This window comes from Dinoponera quadriceps, unplaced genomic scaffold (genome assembly GCF_001313825.1).
Source record: "Dinoponera quadriceps isolate SergipeBrazil2010 unplaced genomic scaffold, ASM131382v1 scaffold3807, whole genome shotgun sequence".
Classification (NCBI taxonomy): domain Eukaryota; kingdom Metazoa; phylum Arthropoda; class Insecta; order Hymenoptera; family Formicidae; genus Dinoponera; species Dinoponera quadriceps.
The window spans coordinates 386,706-403,606 of NW_014557804.1; the positions used below are offsets into that span (position 1 = coordinate 386,706).

Sequence of the window (16,901 nt, forward strand, 5' to 3'; positions counted from 1 at the left end):
ATTGCCAAGACTCCCCCATTCACGATCTTAAAGATCGCACGCAAGGTGCACGCAGGTTGCGTTCAGAAAATACGACGGTCGGGTAAATATAATTCGTCAATATAATTGGTCTAAATTTAGAGGTCTAACGGTAAAGACTAATAATCAATAACCGCTTACTGATCGCTTGTACTTTTGAACCCGGCCTATGTTAAACTCTATTTAAGTATAAAGAACATTCTAATGGCTCTCGTAGGGTGCGTTCGGGGGGATACTGTTAGTGCTATTTAGCGCTAAAAGCTATTTGCAGAGCTAGTGCTAACAAACAAACGAATGTTTTTGAAAAACATTGACGTTCGCTCGCTGAGGATGCATTCTACAAGTTTGTCAGATCGGCCGTCGGATAGAGAATTTATAGGGTCCTTAACATTTCCTCTAGACATAATATCCTCAATGAGCGAACATCGATGTTTCTCAAACGTTGATAATTTTGTCCATTCCTACAGTGCAAGCTGGTACAACCAGTACTGCAATAGAAAATAGACTCATTCTGTAGGTAGGATCCATTTCATGTTATAAATGCTTCGAGAAGTGCTATATGGAATCATATTCTTTCTTTGGGCATTTCAAAACGTTTTCAGCTTCAAATGGACCATATCCTAGATTCCGTTGCTGGAAAGCGTCCCATTGGTCTGTTCTTTTTAGTTACATTGCTGAACTTCTGTGATAAGTTAGAGCGAGACAAAATATCCTCGTCTTACATATTGGATTAGTACTGGGAAAAGCAGTACGTTCACTGGGTATCATTCGCAAGTTACGTATACGAATAGTTACAAATGACACCAGAATCGAGCCAGAGCAATGCGAAAAGACTACATGTGTGCAGGCCTTTAGTGTATGAGTTCTTTCTTCTCTGTTCCCTTTTCCACAGTATCGCCGGGACTGCAGCAGAAAACATTGGTTCGCTTCACCATTATACTTTGAGACGCGAAGGACATCAGCTGAGGAAAAGTGTATATTGGTAAAATGAATAAAGTAGCTAAAGCTGCAAAATCGGTTTCCCCCGATGGGGAAGCGAGTACATCTCAACCACATGGCAATGTAGCGATGTTCGTTGCGAAACTCTGGGCGATCGTCAACATGCCGGAAACCAACAATCTTATTTGTTGGTCAGCGGTGAGTGCAATTTTATTTTACGACTCGGACTGCGTCCAGCGGCCGATTGTTTAATGCGATGTAGCAAGGTAACGTTGCGCGAATAATCACCTACACGAGCGAAATATTGGCGATCGCGTTCGGGTTTCTTTGGTTGGCGACGAATTTCCGTCGCCGTCGGCATGCAATTACAACCTAAAACAACGAATTATTCACTGCTTTTTCCGCGATCCTAATGGCGCTCTATTGCGACGTTCGCATAAATTACATTTACTATTCGCTACTATCGTAAGGTTCTTACCGTTTTTCAAACTATCTAAATAGGTTGTATGTGTTATCATAGCTTAAAGATCTATTTTTCATTCAAATGAAAGATTGCCTCCTTCGGTTTTCTCAATTTGGTGGTTAAGTGAGCTAAGTAAATCTTATTTACATTCATCACTAAGTAAAGTTAACTATGAATATATATATTTTTTTTAACTTAATAACCATTAAAAGGATCTTATGATCAGTAATAAAACTGTTATAAAATTCATGAATCTGATTGATATATGCTTTTAGGTTCAACCAAGATTAAGATTAAGAATATATGCCAATTAGATTAACGAATTTTATAACAGTTGCAAAACTGCTTTTTTCTGCTGAATGTAGCTAATGATGTTATGAAATATTTTATAATAATTTTCCTATATTTAAAATATAAACTGGCATGAATAAAAAGTTTAATGTGTGAGCTATTGATAATACAATTGGCATATATGTTATATTACTCCCTAGATGGAAAATTACATCATTTGTAGCTTTACACAGGTTGTTTCCAAAAAAGTAGGCTGGCTATGTGTAGCTATGTAAGATATATCAATCTGTCTACTTCTCTTATATTCAACTTGTCATCGCTTGCATCTGTATATTCAGATGTCCCTTGGATACTTCCTCTTCTATTATTCTGATTTTGACGCACAATCTCATTTTCTCCTCCTTTCTGTTGCATTTTTTATTTCTTTTTTTGTTTCTTATTAACCCTTTGCACTCGAGGGCTCCTTGAGTGTAAAGGGTTAACTCTTAATGATCATATGATATACATCACGCATGCGTAAATGCGTGTGTATGTGAGTGCGTAAAGTATAATAATTAACCTGATGTTTTCTAGAGTGGAAAAAGCTTCATAATCAAAGACTCAGCACGGTTTGCGAAAGAATTATTGCCGCATTATTATAAACACAATCACATGGCTAGTTTCGTGCGGCAACTGAATATGTGTAAGTACAAGCAAGTTTTATATAATTCTTCGGAATAGACAGTGTGCGTGTGTCGCAAATCAACATGGACAAAGTTCGTAAGGATGTAGAACGGGTTGAGGTGAACAAAAAAGTTTAAATTAATTCCTCATTAACTATTGTGAATTTTGTAAAATGATACATGACTTTTCTGTTCAGTTCTGCCTGTTCTATCTCAGTATTACCCAATTCCCCCTTCTACATATTGAGAAAAAAAACCAAAATAGATCTTTCACTTTTAAGATGGATTTCACAAGAAAGCATCTGTAGAACAGGGTGGCCTAAAGTGCGATAAGGACGAAATGGAATTTGCGCATCCGCATTTTTGTAAGGGACATAACTATACGTTACCTCAGATCAAGAGAAAGGTATAATAACAACGTGCAGATGTTCTTTCTAGTATTATATATTGTTAAATAAATCTTACATTAATATATTAAATATATTCAACTAGATTGCGCACAACAAAATTCAAAATCAAGATATAAAAGAACCTAGCGCGCCAGATTTAGTGAGTTCAGTGTTAACGGATGTGAAAACTATGCGAGCACGTCAAGACGAGTTTGAGAAATTGTTGAATACAGTGAAACATGAAAATACAACATTGTGGAGAGAATTGATGATACTGAGCCAGAAAAATATGCAACAACATAAATTGATTAATAAACTTATTCACTTCCTCGTTACTCTTGTACAGTCAAGGAGAAATGGTCTAACGGTTAAAAGACGCCTATACCATCCATTGATGATAGACAATTCAAGTCCTCCACGTAGAAAAAGTAAATTGGCAGAGGTGAGATTATTATTGCAACATATCTTGTGTTTAATTTCATATTAATTTCTATAGTTCTAAATATTTATTTTTGTAGCCGCAAACCTCACCCACTGGACCGGTAATTCATGAACTTGATGCATCTGAACCTGGATTGGCCTCTGAATATATCGATAGCGAGTTAGTAAATAGATCTTATTCATGTGCACTGTTTTTTTTTTTTTTTTGAGAAATAATGTTTTAAAAGACGATGGGTAAAGCAGGTCGATTTTCAGTAAAATTTATATATATATAATAAAAAAATACGATGATCGTATATTACACACATATATGTGATGTCAGCATCTCATGAAAATCAGTGTGCCAGATTCATATGTGTCGTGTGGTATGCATGTTAATTCCTTCACAATTTTTCATTCTAGTATGTTGGAAAGTGAAGATCCAGCTGTTCAAAGTCCGGGATCTACCGATGGTTATACTAAATTGGAGGTACCGGTGGACGATGACAGCGAGGAAAGTATTCATCTAATAACACATCCTGAATATTCGGAAGCGAGTGAGATTAAAATACCTGGTCCATCGGACGCGGATGAGATCGAAACGTCTGGTCAATTTGAGGCGGATGAGATCGGAATTTCTGATTCATTGGAGGCGGATGAGATCGAAATGCTTGATTCATCGGAAGTGCATGTAATACAAGAAGTTCTTGACAAAGAAACGTAAGTTTGATCAATTATATTTCCTATTTATTATATGAATTGCATATATGTTCATATATATATCCATATATAATGATAAAATGTATAATTTAAAAAATGCAAATTCTATTAATATTTCATATAAATTAGTTATACAGGGTGTCCCGTTTTAAACGATCACCGTTTTAAATGATGATCATCTCTCAAAATATTATTTTCAATTGTAAAAAAAAAAATACAAAATTGTAATTTGGGTAATTTTAGTGACGGCAGTATCGAAAAATTGACGTTACATCTCCGCGAGTTCTTAACAAAATTAAGAACAATTACAAGCCTGGAATCGTTTCAACATTAGCTGCTTAACAAGAATCTACTATCAAAAATAGAGCATTCTATTTAAGGTGACTTTCTCATAAACTGGAATAATTGATTTTTTCAAAAATTAATTTCACCGTTATTTATCCCCTTACAGACCATACAACTCTTGCCTAAAATATATTTTTCCTCAAATTGAAAATAACTTTTAAATGTAATCGTTTGAAATGAGACATTCTGCGTATATATACAGGGTAAATACGAGTAAGCATCCTAACTTCTTACTATGTGATATTAGTCATCAGCGGCAACTGTAATTGATTTAACAGTGTGAGGATAGCGTGCATTTGCATATATCTACATCTTCACTGTGGGGGATACTCTCATATATAAATACATTATATATAAAGTGTCCGCGTATATACACATTTTTTAACTACGTATATTTTAACCATATATATATATATTTTTTTTATAACATGTTATAACACAAAAACTACTTAACTATATACTATTGAACACAACAAGAATTTGTGAAGTGTTAGGTGTGTGCAAATGTTGTAGTCTTTATATAGGAGTTGTTCAAAAAATACATGACCATGTAATATAGAGATGTCGCAAATTCTATCATATTTTCAGTATCACATTTTAGAATCTTCCTTTATTAGGTTAAATATGATAGTATAGTGCGATCTATCGGTTAGTCTTTGTTGTGTGTCGAAATAAACGTTACGAGTGATCTTATAAAGAATGGAAAAAACTGAGTTGTGGGCAGTGATAAAGTATTTTCATTTAAAAGACTCGACTCCAACCGAAATCAAAGCAGAGTTGGATTCGATACTTTTGGAGTTTGCTCTTTTATTTTCAATAGTTAAGAACTGAATTGCCAAGTTTAAGTACAGTTGTGTAACTGCGCAGTGGACGTGTAACAACGGTTACTACCGGAGAAATGATTAAAAATGTCTACCGTATCGTGATGGTTACTTGTCTCATATGCAAATATTCTGAAAAATTGAAATGACAAAATATTAATCAAAATTCCGTAGATTTTAGCGATATACAGTATTTTGACGTCAAAATTATTCAGATTCTTCATTAAGTTTTATACAACTTCAATAGTTATATTTCAATTATTTATCATACAACCTGTATTTAAATATCAGCAGATGGAAAACCAAGGTACCTGTAAAAATTTTGATCCCGCCGTTGGAAAATGGAGAAAAACCTAGGTTCGATTTGACATCATTCCGTTATTTTTCTTTGGTGTTGGTACTTTTAAAATACAGTGGGCAGAAATTATATTTGCACGGCTCATCTCTTTTGATAATATTAGAATCATAGTAAAAAAGAAAGCCGTTGCTAGAGTGCGCTTTTATCATGATAAACATGAAATATTTACTCTAAAGTAAATGATACATGCAAATATTTCTCACCCACTACAGTCGTTTGCAGAACATGTTTTCTTTTCGGTTCACTTCAGAACACAGCCGAAGTCTAATAGAAGAATTTGCTTTTGAATCATTTTCATAGGATAGCTACTCTCAATAGACGAAGTCTAATGGAAAGTGTCTCGAAATGTATAGAAAAAGTATCCGCTCTGCAATCGAGTGTCTGTAATTATTTTGTTACGTAGAGGTATTATAAACTTACGTTATTATTTTGCATGAAGCATCAAATTTATTTGCAAGTATAGGGGTATAACTTACTTCTCATTCAAGAAAGACTCATTTTTCTCACTTTTTTCTTACTAGACTTGAGCTCTTGCAAAAATAAAAAATCGATTACAAGAAATCATGTTCAATAACTAGCTTCTTCGTATAGACGAAAAAAAGATTCAAAGAAAATAAAAAATACTCCGACGACACAATATTAATAAAATGAAGAATTTTTATTTTATTTTTAAAATTTTATCAGGTATTTGTATCAGGTTTAGACAATGACCGACCCGAACACAACTGTTTCTTTCAAATTATGTAGGGAAATTTATTGTTTACAATTTGTTCACGTTTGTCCATCCAAGTTCTTGTTTGTCCACCATGCCAAAACGAGTTATCAACAAACAAATCACGTAATTTTTTGTTTCTCATCATTCAAATTGTGCTTTTCATTAACTTTCACTATAAAGTCGGTATTTTTAATCTTTTAAAGAAATTGTATAATAGATAGACAATTTAATTTTTGACGTACAAATTATTTCGAAAAGACTCATATTTACTCATTTTTTTTAACTGGCTCGCTATTTTCTCACTTTTCCATGAATAAAACTTATTTTTCTCACTATTTCTAACAACTAAAAATAAAAAAAAGAAAAAAATGTCCTTAAGTGAACGCGTTAACTGCGAATGAAAGGGACGAATGTTATATTCTGTTGTCACATAATTTTTACCTTTTATGTTTACTCTCTGCATAATATCGGCTCACATTAAATATAATTATATTTACTTGATAGCAGCAATATTTTCTGTTGTTATTAATTTGATACCGTGAATTAAGAATATTTGCATGAATATGTATTTTATTTTATACAGGATGTCCTAGAGAGAAATGTCAATATTCTGGGAAGTTATAGTATATAGTTATAGTATCGGTCATTTTAAGCAAAAATGTTCATATGAGCGTTTAGAAATTAGTTGATGCTTATTTGCTATGTACCATTTTGTAGAATCCGCAATAATTAATGAAGAATTAATCGTTCATCGTTCATCGTTTTGCAAACAACATGCAAATTTTTGATTTATTGGTTAAAGAAGCCTCTATACATTCCCATTTTCAGTAATTAATAACTCAAAATTTTGCGTTTGCAAAATGATGGAGAATTTTTCTTTTGTTCATCTCAATTCGTTCTACGCCCTCACAAAGTTTGTTCCTGTTGATCTGGGCCACCCTGTATACATGGTAGATTTTGTTTACATATGATAGATTTTTCCTCGTACTTCTATTGTATTATTTATCTTGATTTGTCATATTAACCTTTTGTAAATGATTGTTGTTTACTGACGTAGTTTATTGATTATGGTTGTTGAGACATAAGACAGATTCCAATCACAATAGTTGATAACTGTTGCTTGTGTCGAAAATATAAACCGAAGAAACGCAAAAGACGCATATGTGCACCCACAGTCGATGCAGTCAATAGCACCTGTCGGACTGCATATATGCGCCCACACATACAAGAGGTTAATGAAGTTGGATGAAAAAGATTCTGAATGATATTGTAATATAAGAAGTGTGTATTGGCATTGATTTATCCTCACTTGTAGGGAAGAGTTACATTTGCTCGAAATGCCGGTCAGCGAGGAGACACCGATGAATGTCGCTATATTGAACGATGAGACCATCGGATCCAAGCCAGTACCCGTGGCAACGGTTCGCAGCTCTAAACTTATGGCAATGGCAGCTAACATGAAAAACTGTCAACAAAACATTGATCAGGAAATAGATATGGAACCCTCAGTAGATGTGGATGTGGATGATGATACTTCGGACAATGATACTTTTAATTCAGGAAATTTTGGAGATGCTCTAATACAGGTTCCGGACGTGTGCAACAACCATAAGACACGAAATAATGTCAGTAACAGAATAAATGTCGGTCGCAGGCCCAGTAAAATAAACGAGAGTTCCAGTCATATTTATAATGGTAAAAGTGTTTTGAAGAGTAATAGCAATCGAAACCGCTACAAGGAAAACGCAGCAGTAAAATCCCCGCGCGAAGAGAATGACAGTTGCAACGTGGCGAGTACGTCTAAGGATTTGTCATTAAGCTGTGTCAATTCGTCAGGTGTGGCTGAAACTAATTACAGGTTAGAATAGATGTAAACTTACGCGACTATAGATAATGGTAGTGGGACGATCTGCGAGGATAGAGAAGTATCTTGCGTAAATAGTAAAAGACATTTTATTCACATTGACCTAAAGTACATGACGGATATCGTAGCGACATATGAAATCCTCATATTTCAATAATTATTTATATAGAGATACATTGTGCAGTTATTTGGAAACGATGGAAAATAATTTGGAAGGCTTCCGTGAGAGGTTAAACGGTGATGGTTACAGCATTGATGCTAATACTATTCTTGAGGTAAATATTAGTACTGTAATTAATATAAATAATTTAAGATAATCTTTTTTTAATTTTAGTTGTTATGAAAGTCTTAAAATTCGCGAAAATAATTGAATAGATAGGGGTAAATTTAAAAATTTGATATTTTCACAAAACTCTGAATATATCATTGTGTAAACAGTATAAAATACCATAAAACTTTGTATAAAAATGATGTTTCTATACAATTCATGAGTTCAATGATATTTGCTAAAAATGGAATTTCCTCTTGTTTCTGGAGAAATAAGCACTTATAAAATAGTAAAAATTTGATATTTTTGGCCGCTTTGCAACATATCCAAAGCTTATTAAAATCGATGAGAGGCATTTTCCCGTATTTTTGCTTGTAATATCAATTTCTTTCTTGCAGTTGCTCAATTCCGACGATGCCATATCATTTGCAATACCGGATTTACCACCTGATTTGCCGTCGGAGTTACTACTTAATTCGGAATTGAATCCAGAAGAGAATTGCAAGAAAGTGGAGGAGAATCATATCCAAAGTAAGTTGACTTAATTTTTATTAATTAGAATTTGAGTTTTGAACTTTTTAATTTTTTCATCCAATTGAATAAATATAATGAAACACTACACGGGTTGAATGGAAGTGACTCTGATTGTGTAGATCCAGAATCATTAAGCGGATTGAATCGTGGAGAACTTATGACATATAATTCATCAAACGTTCTTGATTTGGATGACATCTTTTTGAATGGAAATCCGTCATCTTCGTTGGCAACGCCTGAAACGACAAATGTAACTGCAGACTTGACGTTCGATCCTGATTCTTTAAATGAAGAGGATGATAAAATTCCACTTTTCAATCTCGATAATTTCCAAAATAATGATATGGACTCCAGGTTATAAGTTTCGCTATTCTTGGTAAATTTCTACTTTCTCACAACTGAAAAGTAGAATTAAATACGTATTATACGGCAATACATCATCGACATTTGGACGAAGCATTTTATGAGAGGGAGATCTAATTAGTCGTAAAGGGAAATCGCGGCACTTCACATAGTTACACCGTCGCTTCTTTAAATATATATTCGGCTTTATACTGTTATATAATTTGCTGAAAACGTGAAGTTTACAATTACTTGTGGACCGAATGACTAAAATACTATAATTTTCCCTTTGCTTTAAGCTAACGGACGTAGAATGAACTCAGTAGAGCGTTGTGATTATAAATCTGGCTTTAGGAAGCTAGAGAAGTACAAAATTTATAACGGAGCCATTTTCCAATAGCGCGTGAACTGTCTAATCTTTGCCTATTCTATGTGCAAAAATATAAGCATATGGGCACGTAGAGAATTGTGATCAGCGGTTACGATATCATGCAATACTGAACAGTTATTAGTAAACGTATGCGAAATAGCACTCTAAAAGCATTGAAGTAGTGTGAGACTAACGAACAGTGATGTGGACAGGACTCTAGGGCTGATAAAAATATCTGGAGATGAGAAAGAACTTCTAAATGAGGGAAGTCTTATAGATGGAAAATTTGTAACGAGGCTCTACTTATAGTCAATGTGGTTTGTCGAAATCATCAGTATTGCAGGATTTGATTGATAGTACAGTTCAGTTTAGATATTCATATGTCGATGGCAACACGTAATTTGAATTACTTAGTTTATATCTATTATATCGATAGCTCACAGAAGTGATTCCTCGTATTTACGAAATCGGAGGTTTTCAGAAAGAACAAAAGATCTGATACGTAAGAATCGTTTGATGATAGGATTGAAATAAAAAACTCATTTTGTTTTAAGAGAGAGAGAGAGGGAGAGAAACAACAAATTTCTTCTCTATTCTTTAGTTATTTTTCATTTCCGATTTTTTTTTACAATAAAGGTAAAATATTTTTAACAAGTCGAAAAATTTTTAATTGAACTAAAAATACGCAAATAACCGTTTTTGCAGATACGAGATATCACTATTTAGCCATCGATATATAGTAAAATATGCTACGGAACTGACGACTAATGTTTTATAAAAAAGTCTTAACAAATTTGCTGAGCGAAATTAAATAATATAAATTAGATATTAAATAGATATCTAAATAAAAGAGAATTTACACGAAATTATGCGAATTAAAAGTAATATAAAACCATAAAAATCGTCATTCTCGTTTGGCTGTATATAAAATTGCATATTCTATAAAAAAAATGTACAATATATAACAAAAATGTTGGTAAACTAATTGAAATTTAATTTAAAGTTCAATTAAAAAAAATTTATAAAATTGTCCGTAAAATGTATCAACGTATAATATTAAGATGCAAAAATTTCTGTACAATATATTTTAAGGCTCCTGAGCCATCTTAATTCATGACATCAGAAATAAGAAAAGCATGCCAAAATTTCTTGTAAAATAACATTGCAATAACAAGATATATTCATAAAATGGCATTTATAATCGATCGAGCAGATCTGTAATATAGCCCGAAAACTTTTTTTTACTGTAACAATCATTAAATAACCATAAAATGAATGTGATAGAATTATGATAATAGATTAAAAAAGAAGTAGGCTATATGTAATATCAATCTCTTTGTTTACATTCTCGCTTTCGATGTCATTAATTAAGAAAACCGTAGCGAAGAACCAGGAGCCTTAAAAGGAAATCCTTTATCAAAAATTAAACCTTTTTTATTCTTTTACTGCTAATTATCTCACTATAGTACAAGATAAAACGTAAAAAGTGATAGTACAAGTTAAGGTTTCAGTATTTTATATACAATAGAAGTGCTTCCTTCCCCCCTCTCTCTCTCTCTCTCTCTCTCTCTCTCTCTCGTAATCTCGAGAAATGTTTAATAGAAGCTATTATCTCTTGAGAAACCAATGATAAGAATGATCGACAAGTGTTGTTTATTATTCGTTATGTGGACCTCAGGAAATTAATTTTCTAAGATTAATATTTAAGTATATAAGATTATACTGACCGTTATTGATATCAACATATTGACTTGATTGTTATTCTGTTCACCAAAACCTGTTTGTGAATGGATAATGCTATTATGCGCGTTGAGCGGCGAAGTAGCAGAAAAGCAAATGCAGTTGCTTAAAATACAGAAACCTTAATCTTGAACCTCTATTGATAAGTTAATGAGTTGCCCTTTCATACATTAGAATGTATGAATCTACTCAGCACGAATGCGGTGAGTTGCCTCAGTGTTCGCACTTGTTTGATACATCTGCGACTTGCACAGGTCAGGGAACTCGAGTGCACGTTAGATTAGACAGCGATCAACTATTATTATATCTATTATTTTATTGTATCTTATAATGACGTTTTATTTGAATCTTCAGAAATAAGTAGCTAAGTTTTTGTATTCATCGGTGAAAGCAATATTTACGTAATATGTATTATTTAAAAATTAATGTAAAATCTATCATGTAACACATCCTTGGGTCACATACAGTCGGCAGATTCAAATATCTAGTGTCCAATGGGAAAATATATCTCCTGAGAATTATTGAGAAACAAATTCTCTTATTGGACACGGAATGCTTTGCCTGCATAAATTAGTCTTTAGATTTTACTATTTGTAAAGCTTTAAGCATAACATCGATATAATGTAAAAAAAAGGGGAAGGAATTATTATCGTAGAGTTTTCGGCAATGCGAGGAAATTTATTTCGGAAGAATTGCTATCGCATATGATAAATATTTATTGTTAAAATGATTATTATCGGCGGTCATTCTCACATGTATTTTTGTATTATGTAAAATAGTGTTTGCTGACCGTTTACATTAATGTCGAATTTATGTTCGGTAAAAGATTTCGAGCGTGCGTATCCGCAACAATTATGTAATAATTAATATCGCATTCTGTCTGAGATATCAAATTCCGATGCACTTGTATTTGTAATCGTTACTTGATACTTTTGTCTCACGCGATACTCAAATCGAGGCTCTCTTGGCTGAGATTTGTCCTAAAACGTGATATAGTTCAGCCAACATCGCGATTGTAGATCGCTGATGTTTCTCGTCTTTTCCTCATACCGATTATTTAGCGTGCGTAGCAACTGTTCATTTCATACCAAATTATCTTTATTTTGGTATATTAGATTTGTATGATACGTCTTGCGTGTCGTAAGCTTAACAATACAGTCAGTGGATAAAAGGAGAATTCATCTTTCGGTAATTCTCAGTAGATACAATTTTCTTGTTAAATGCGGGATATATGCTGTGGAACTTGTCGGGGTGAAAGTGTTGCGACCTTTCATCCGCTGATTGTATATTATTCTTTTAATGTATAAAAAGTAAGGTAATTTGTAAACAAATACAATAAGGCGTTAAACATGAAATTGGCTCAAGATAAATCTATTGAATTGTACACAAAATTGTGGACAAAAAATTGCAACATTTTTAAATTAATTTCGCAGCGCATCCCGTCTAGTAGGAAATTATTCTTTTTTAGTAACTTCCGGAAAATGCATTTTTCTAGTAAATACGGAATGTGGTGCGGAATTTTCATCTACTGGCTACCAGATCGTGGGATTTCTGGGTCGTGATTCACGTGGTGGACAGTTTATATAATGCAACGTGAATATAAAACCTGTGGCACACGATGCTTATATTTGTACTGGATTGCTTGTGTTCTAGAAATACTGCGTTCTGATTGGTGCAAAAGTGAATTCTCGTTTAATCGGATGTTTCTGCCTGCGATGAAAATATAGTATATCTCACATGAAATTGTTCGACAAGCAATTTCATGTCGTATTCATTCACATGATATTCAAATAATACAAGTAGTGAGAAAAGTCGACGAAGACACATAGGTTGTTTTCCAGTAGGGATGTAAAATCATCGATGTTTACTCATTGAAGATGCGTCGATACGAATTTGTCGGATGTGCCGATTGATTGTCGGATAGAGAATTTCTAGAGTCCCTAATATTTTCTCTAGATATAATACTATTTTCAATGAGCGAACATCGATATTTGAAAATCATCGATGATTTTGTCCATCCCTACGTAGCCAATGTGTATAATTTCTGATAAAAAGCCGAAGATTGTAATAACCCTTAAAATCTTAGGAATTGCGATGTCTGACGACGCTGAAAACGCTTTTTATTAGAAATTACGTTACAATTTAATGTTTAAAATAAAACATTAAAGGGTTATTATGTTTATTATAAATCTGTACTAAGATTTAAATGTTTTCTTTTTGTTTTCTCTCGAGACAGCTTGGAAAACGATGTCCAATGTGACTTGGTTTTAGAATTATTCCCAAAAGATAAATCATTTTTATTGGACATCGTTCCGGATTACATTGAGAAAAACGGCCAAACCGTAATAACAAATATAAAATTAAATATGATATATTTCTTTTTCTTTCTTTCTTTCTTTCAGGGATAAGTAATTAGGGGCCAGTAGTTGAGCTGATAATTTAAATTTTCACTCACCGGTGTTACGCGTTTGATATCTAGTAATGTCAAGAAGTGCACATCATTTAATCCACTTGAGTAATCAATGATAACGTAACAGATATCCTATTTTGCAGATCTACGATATGTACAGAAATGTTTATACCAGTTTCTTGATTCGTGCATCTGTCAATAATAATTTAAAACAATTAAATCCATTGTAAATGTAGTTGAAATTAGCGGAACAAAAATACTTTTGCTACCACCGACAATTATGTTAAATTTGTTTGTTTACTGTGTCTAAAAAATAAAATTTATGTAACTGTTCATGTATATTCATCATATTTGTTATAATAATAATAATATCCTCTTGTGTTTGATACATTTTATTTTTTTTTTTCTTATCAGGAATGTGCTTTGGAAGTTTTACATATAACATTCATATATACAATAATCGAATTTTCGTCATAATCATATAATAATATTGATCGCACATACATGAAATATTTTTTTTTTATGATTGGAATCAACAGTGCTTAGATATTTCTAACGATAAACATATTTCTAGACAACAAATTAACAAAATATATGGTATTCTAAATACAAGGTCGGTATCAGTTTGTTTGTTGCCTCTCCACTTCATATTGTTCCAGCGATTCTCGAAATTGTTTCCTAGCTTCGCGATTAGATTGCAATAGATCAATCAGCTCTGCTCTTATGTTATCATTTTTCTTTTCTAAATGATCTAAGGCAATTTGCAGATAGTCCAATTGGTCCTCTAATGCTTTAATATCCATAGCACCTGTAACATAATGTATATATATGTTTAGGATTATAAAATTAATTTGTTTCAGTTTTTCATAATACACACACACACACACACACACATATATACATGCACACACGCGCATACTACTGCTTCTTGTTTATAATCATTTAGTGCTTACAATTGTTTAATATCACGACTTTGAAATAATGATATGATGGATTATCCATCCTATGTATATTAAATAATTTGCTGAAAAACAAACTGTGCTTGGCAATTGTTACTCTGTTTCCTTCCTTGTCATTTTTATGTACTTTGATGAAATCCCTAAATCTCTAATCCTTAAGTATGATTAAAAACCCCATAATATATGTAATAATTCGCTTTCAAATCTCAAATTGTCACGTCTTCGAAAATATTTACTTAAAGTCATGTGCTTACTGATATCGTCCGAAAATACATCATACTCAAGGGATCTCCCAATGCCGTTAGAATAATCTTCATCCTCACCAACATCCATTTGCTCATTGACATTGTTCTGATTATTTTCCTGCGTCTGTACTATTTCTTGGACCATTTCTTCCTCTTTTACCTCTTCTTCTGGAGCAGGATACTCGTCCCTAACCATGGTTATGTTTGCAACGATGGCGACTCGTAGCGGAAATTTTGGAACTACACCTTAAAATAACTCTCTCTCTCTCTCTCTCTCTTTCTTTCTCTTTCAGTTTTGGTAACAAGCAGCCGACACTTACCACTATGGAACAAACCCCAATACCACTAAAATTGTCTAGAGGGGAATAAATGCGTTCCGCCGAGGTAGAACGACTTTAACGAAAAATATGTGATACGAGGAACAAAGGCCGCGCGAGAACGCGCTCAAAGCACATCCGGACCGATCGGCTATTCTCGCGAAACTTCCGTAAAATAACAGTCCAACTTGTTAAACCCGGTAAAACTTAAGCCGGCGGTACACTGTTCGATTGTTTGCTGTATAGAAATATATTATGTTCTGATTGGTGCATTTCTATCCATTTTCGCAAATGCACTAATCAGAACGCAGTATTTTCATCTAGCAAGTTTTCCATGTTTTTCAAACAGCAATGATTTTGCCCATCCCTAGATGCGTTGTATGACGAGTATTGTCGGACGTGCCGATGGCTGCCGGATAGAGAATTTCTAGTGTCCCTAACGTTTTAAGCTGATGGCAGAGAATTAAACATGAGCGCTTATGTCCTTAACTATGACCGACATAAGCGCTTACGTCTGATTATTTGCTATCAGCCTGTAATACTGCAATTTGTATAATGTGTTGCGTATCTCTGTAAGATTTTACAAAATCCATACAGTAACGTTTAGTTAAAATGACATACTTTATGAAAAAAATATGATCATCATTAGATGTGAAACAAAGATATTTATTTTGCGAGACGAAAAACGGCAAATTTCAAGCCAGGTGGGAAATAATTGAAAAAATCATAAAATATTTCGAAAAAATATTTCTTTATTTATCCATTTTTTCGCAGAATCGGAAGCCCCTACCAGCGAGAGTCCAATAATACTTACACTTGAAATTTTTGACATAGGCATGAATGATCCATGTGTAGGATTCTAGGGTTAATCCAGGCGTCGGGTTTTATAAACACGAGTTATAAATTTAGACGACAATCTTGGAGTCCTGGTGAGATTTGGGTGATTAAAATCGACGTGGAAAAGACCAAATTGAAATCTGGAAGACACAAATATTATAATTCCTTGTTATCCAGAAGTAAATTCTATATAATATTATATCTGAATACAGATTACATTTGAACAATCCAATGAACTTACTGTGTACCAAATTGTAGCTCGAAGTTATCCATCAACGACCACAATATGTAACCTCGAATATCGACACCATTCTGTATGGCTTTTAACACTTCTGCGAGATGCCCTCGCAGGTATGTCACCTTAGCTTTGTCCTCTAAAGCGGATTCAGAAAAACCATTTTCGGTAATATAAATCGTGGGATGATAATCCTCGTTTATACGCTGTAATACTTTCCCAAACATTAATGGTGCGTCCTAAATGAGAAAATTGTATCATTCACATTCGCAAATTATACTTTCCTAGTAATAATTTCGACTTCAAAAGGTTCACGATAGACTAACAGTTATTTAAAAAAGGCAACTGCTAAACAAATAGTAAATTTAAGTAGAATGCAGCGGAAGAGAATTTATTGATATAAAGTAAAATAAAAGTCTTCAAATCTTAATAAAGTAAATGTTAAGAGGAAGAGCAATAAAAAATAATAATTGCATTATACCCTCAATTGTGTTTCTTCTGTTAATATGACCCCGGGGTCGAAGTCGAAACCCACATCTTTAATATCGATGTCAGTCATTGTTGTTACATGTTCGTACGTATAATAATTAATCCCAAGGAAATCTGAAGCACCACGCAAATTGCGAATCTGCTCCTTCG

The 16,901-nt window shown here is 33.3% G+C and overlaps 3 protein-coding genes across 8 annotated transcripts; 1 reads left to right on the forward strand and 2 right to left on the reverse strand.

Annotated features, from left to right (window-relative positions):
• Positions 1-919: 919 nt before the first annotated feature.
• LOC106749473 (heat shock factor protein-like) lies at positions 920-14,057 on the forward strand. 4 transcript variants are annotated; one of them, XM_014628959.1, is made up of 11 exons: positions 920-1,155; positions 2,285-2,393; positions 2,655-2,779; positions 2,866-3,204; positions 3,281-3,363; positions 3,606-3,902; positions 5,360-5,425; positions 7,457-7,999; positions 8,175-8,280; positions 8,672-8,804; positions 8,927-14,057. In XM_014628959.1, exons 1-11 carry the CDS (start codon positions 1,006-1,008, stop codon positions 9,166-9,168), a joined length of 2,193 nt encoding a protein of 730 aa, XP_014484445.1. In that variant the 5' UTR covers positions 920-1,005; the 3' UTR covers positions 9,169-14,057. The 4 variants fall into 4 exon arrangements, with proteins under 4 accessions (XP_014484445.1, XP_014484447.1, XP_014484446.1 ...); XM_014628961.1 differs by having other exon boundaries at positions 8,190-8,280; XM_014628960.1 differs by having other exon boundaries at positions 5,363-5,425.
• LOC106749474 (UPF0184 protein C9orf16-like) lies at positions 14,046-15,353 on the reverse strand. Of its 3 annotated transcripts, none has more exons than XM_014628966.1 (3): positions 15,194-15,353; positions 14,952-15,119; positions 14,046-14,477 (listed from the first exon to the last, which is right to left on the reverse strand). In XM_014628966.1, exons 2-3 carry the CDS (start codon positions 15,067-15,069, stop codon positions 14,290-14,292), a joined length of 306 nt encoding a protein of 101 aa, XP_014484452.1. In that variant the 5' UTR covers positions 15,070-15,119; positions 15,194-15,353; the 3' UTR covers positions 14,046-14,289. The 3 variants fall into 3 exon arrangements, with proteins under 3 accessions (XP_014484452.1, XP_014484450.1, XP_014484451.1); XM_014628964.1 differs by having other exon boundaries at positions 14,883-15,119; positions 15,194-15,344; XM_014628965.1 differs by having other exon boundaries at positions 14,883-15,344.
• Positions 15,354-15,922: 569 nt separating this feature from the next.
• Positions 15,923-16,895, reverse strand: LOC106749455 (cyanidin 3-O-glucoside 5-O-glucosyltransferase (acyl-glucose)-like). The gene is made up of 3 exons (XM_014628901.1): positions 16,744-16,895; positions 16,269-16,501; positions 15,923-16,167 (listed from the first exon to the last, which is right to left on the reverse strand). Exons 1-3 carry the CDS (start codon positions 16,819-16,821, stop codon positions 16,056-16,058), a joined length of 423 nt encoding a protein of 140 aa, XP_014484387.1. The 5' UTR covers positions 16,822-16,895; the 3' UTR covers positions 15,923-16,055.
• Between the last annotated feature and the right edge of the window lie 6 nt (positions 16,896-16,901).